Genomic DNA, 1,973 nt, shown 5'->3' on the forward strand with positions numbered 1-1,973 from the left:
ACACACACACACACACACACTACCACACACACACACATTAACACACACATGTATACCCACACACACTAACGCACACATGTATACCCACTCTCCCGCACATACAGATGCACAAAAGCAAAGCCTTGAGCTCGCTCTTCCCGCAAGGAGATGACATGGTGGTCATCCTGGACGATCGGAGTGATGTGTGGCAGGATGTAGACAATCTCGTCAAAGTGGTGCCGTACGTCTTCTTCAGTGGTGTGCCCGATCTCAACGCCACGCCACTAGACATGTAAGTTTCTAAACGGTTTGCATATCCAGCACGGTAAGTGTGGTGTTATCTATACTTCAGCTGTGTGGCGAGTCTTACAAGGAGACGGTATGATAAGACATGTAAGTTTCTAAACGTTTTTTATATCCAGTTAAGGGTGGTGTTATCTATACACACATATTCAGCTGTGTGGCGAGTCTTACAAGGAGACGGTATGATAAGTGATGATTGGCGAATGCTGTGATGTGTGGTAGGGTGTGGACAATATCGTACGTCTTCTCCAACGTCGGGCTTGACCTCAATGCCCACCATACGGCACCTATTCCATTGAATATCAAATGTTGTACGTGTGGTATTCCATATTTTGAATATACTACGGCTGGTTTTGTATGTTAAATGTCAAAGGTGTAGTATACTACCTAGCCGTAGTAGGTAAGTAGCCAATATGGTTGGAGTGGTATAATATACGAACATCCTAAATGTGCTCCATTTACAAGAAGTGTGGCATATGTAATCTTCTACGTTTGACATTGTTGCCTATGTTTGCTACCAGTAGCGATTAGATTCTTCAAGTAGTTACAAATAATATGTGCAGTCAAAACCCTTAAAGATGCGGTTTCCTAGACACTCTTCAAGTAGATACAAATAATATGTGCAGTCAAAACCCTAAATGATGGGGTTCCCTAGACGCTCTTCAAGTAGATACAAATATCATGTGCAGTCAAAACCCTAAAAGATGGGGATTCCCTAGACGCTCTTCAAGTAGATACAAATATCATGTGCAGTCAAAACCCTATAAGATGGGGTTCCCTAGACGCTCTTCAAGTAGATACAAACAATATGTGCAGTCAAAACCCTAAATGATGGGGTTCCCTAGACGTATCCAGCGATAGGTAGGGACTTATACTATTCCACAAGATGGACAAATAAAAAGTTGTTCTGACACAACAGTCTAGTGTCAAAGTGCACGAGTGTGTTATAGGGTGTGTATCGGGAAGTTGCTTGTTCTTTGCACTCTGATCAAATGTGGTTGCCACACAAGCAGCCGTTGTAGGGACACGCCGTTACAGCGCTTTCCTGTTTAACTATATATATATATATATATATATATATATATATTATACGCTTGCCAACGGTATATAGAACAACAATATACTAACAAGCAATGACACACATGCGTACATACACCACAGTAAACTAGCACAAGCCGAAGAGAGAAGAAACAAACGAATAGACGAGCTCTCAAGAACCAAAGAAACAAACCCAAGCGGTGACACAGCAACAGCACAACGAGAGGCAAAAGGGAGAACACCGCCTCCACCGTCGCTACCCGCGTTACAGGGGAATGCACACACCGCCACGGCCGATGGAACAGACACCACACAACCCACGGCTTCCAATACATCAACACACACCACAGACCCCTCAGAAAGGAAAACAACAAGCACGTCTACATCGAGCTTAAAGGATGCAGCTACGACAAAGTCTGTGGCGACCAAGCCCAGCACGCGCCTGGAAGTCCTTGGTTTGCGCCGTTTAAGAGACGTTATTGCCCGTGTGCACAAGGAGACGGCAGATGCCATTGTGCCAGAAGCTGACTTGGAGGCCTGGAGGAAACACAGCCTCGCCACAGGCATCAAATCAGTCAGCAAGCTGCTGAACGAGAGCGTATGTGGGGATACTCTCTATACTGGGTTATTTACCGGTGTATGTGTGCATACAC

The 1,973-nt window shown here is 44.8% G+C and overlaps 1 protein-coding gene across 1 annotated transcript; it reads left to right on the plus strand.

Annotated features, from left to right (window-relative positions):
* Nucleotides 1–1,443: 1,443 nt before the first annotated feature.
* SARC_14989 (hypothetical protein) lies at nucleotides 1,444–1,918 on the plus strand (the record flags this gene model as incomplete). The annotated part of the gene is made up of 1 exon (XM_014290880.1): nucleotides 1,444–1,918. A coding segment is annotated over one exon (475 nt), but the record flags the coding sequence as incomplete, so codon positions are not given.
* Between the last annotated feature and the right edge of the window lie 55 nt (nucleotides 1,919–1,973).

The sequence above is a fragment of the Sphaeroforma arctica genome (assembly GCF_001186125.1).
Source record: "Sphaeroforma arctica JP610 unplaced genomic scaffold supercont1.5431, whole genome shotgun sequence".
Lineage (NCBI taxonomy): Eukaryota > Ichthyosporea > Ichthyophonida > Sphaeroforma > Sphaeroforma arctica.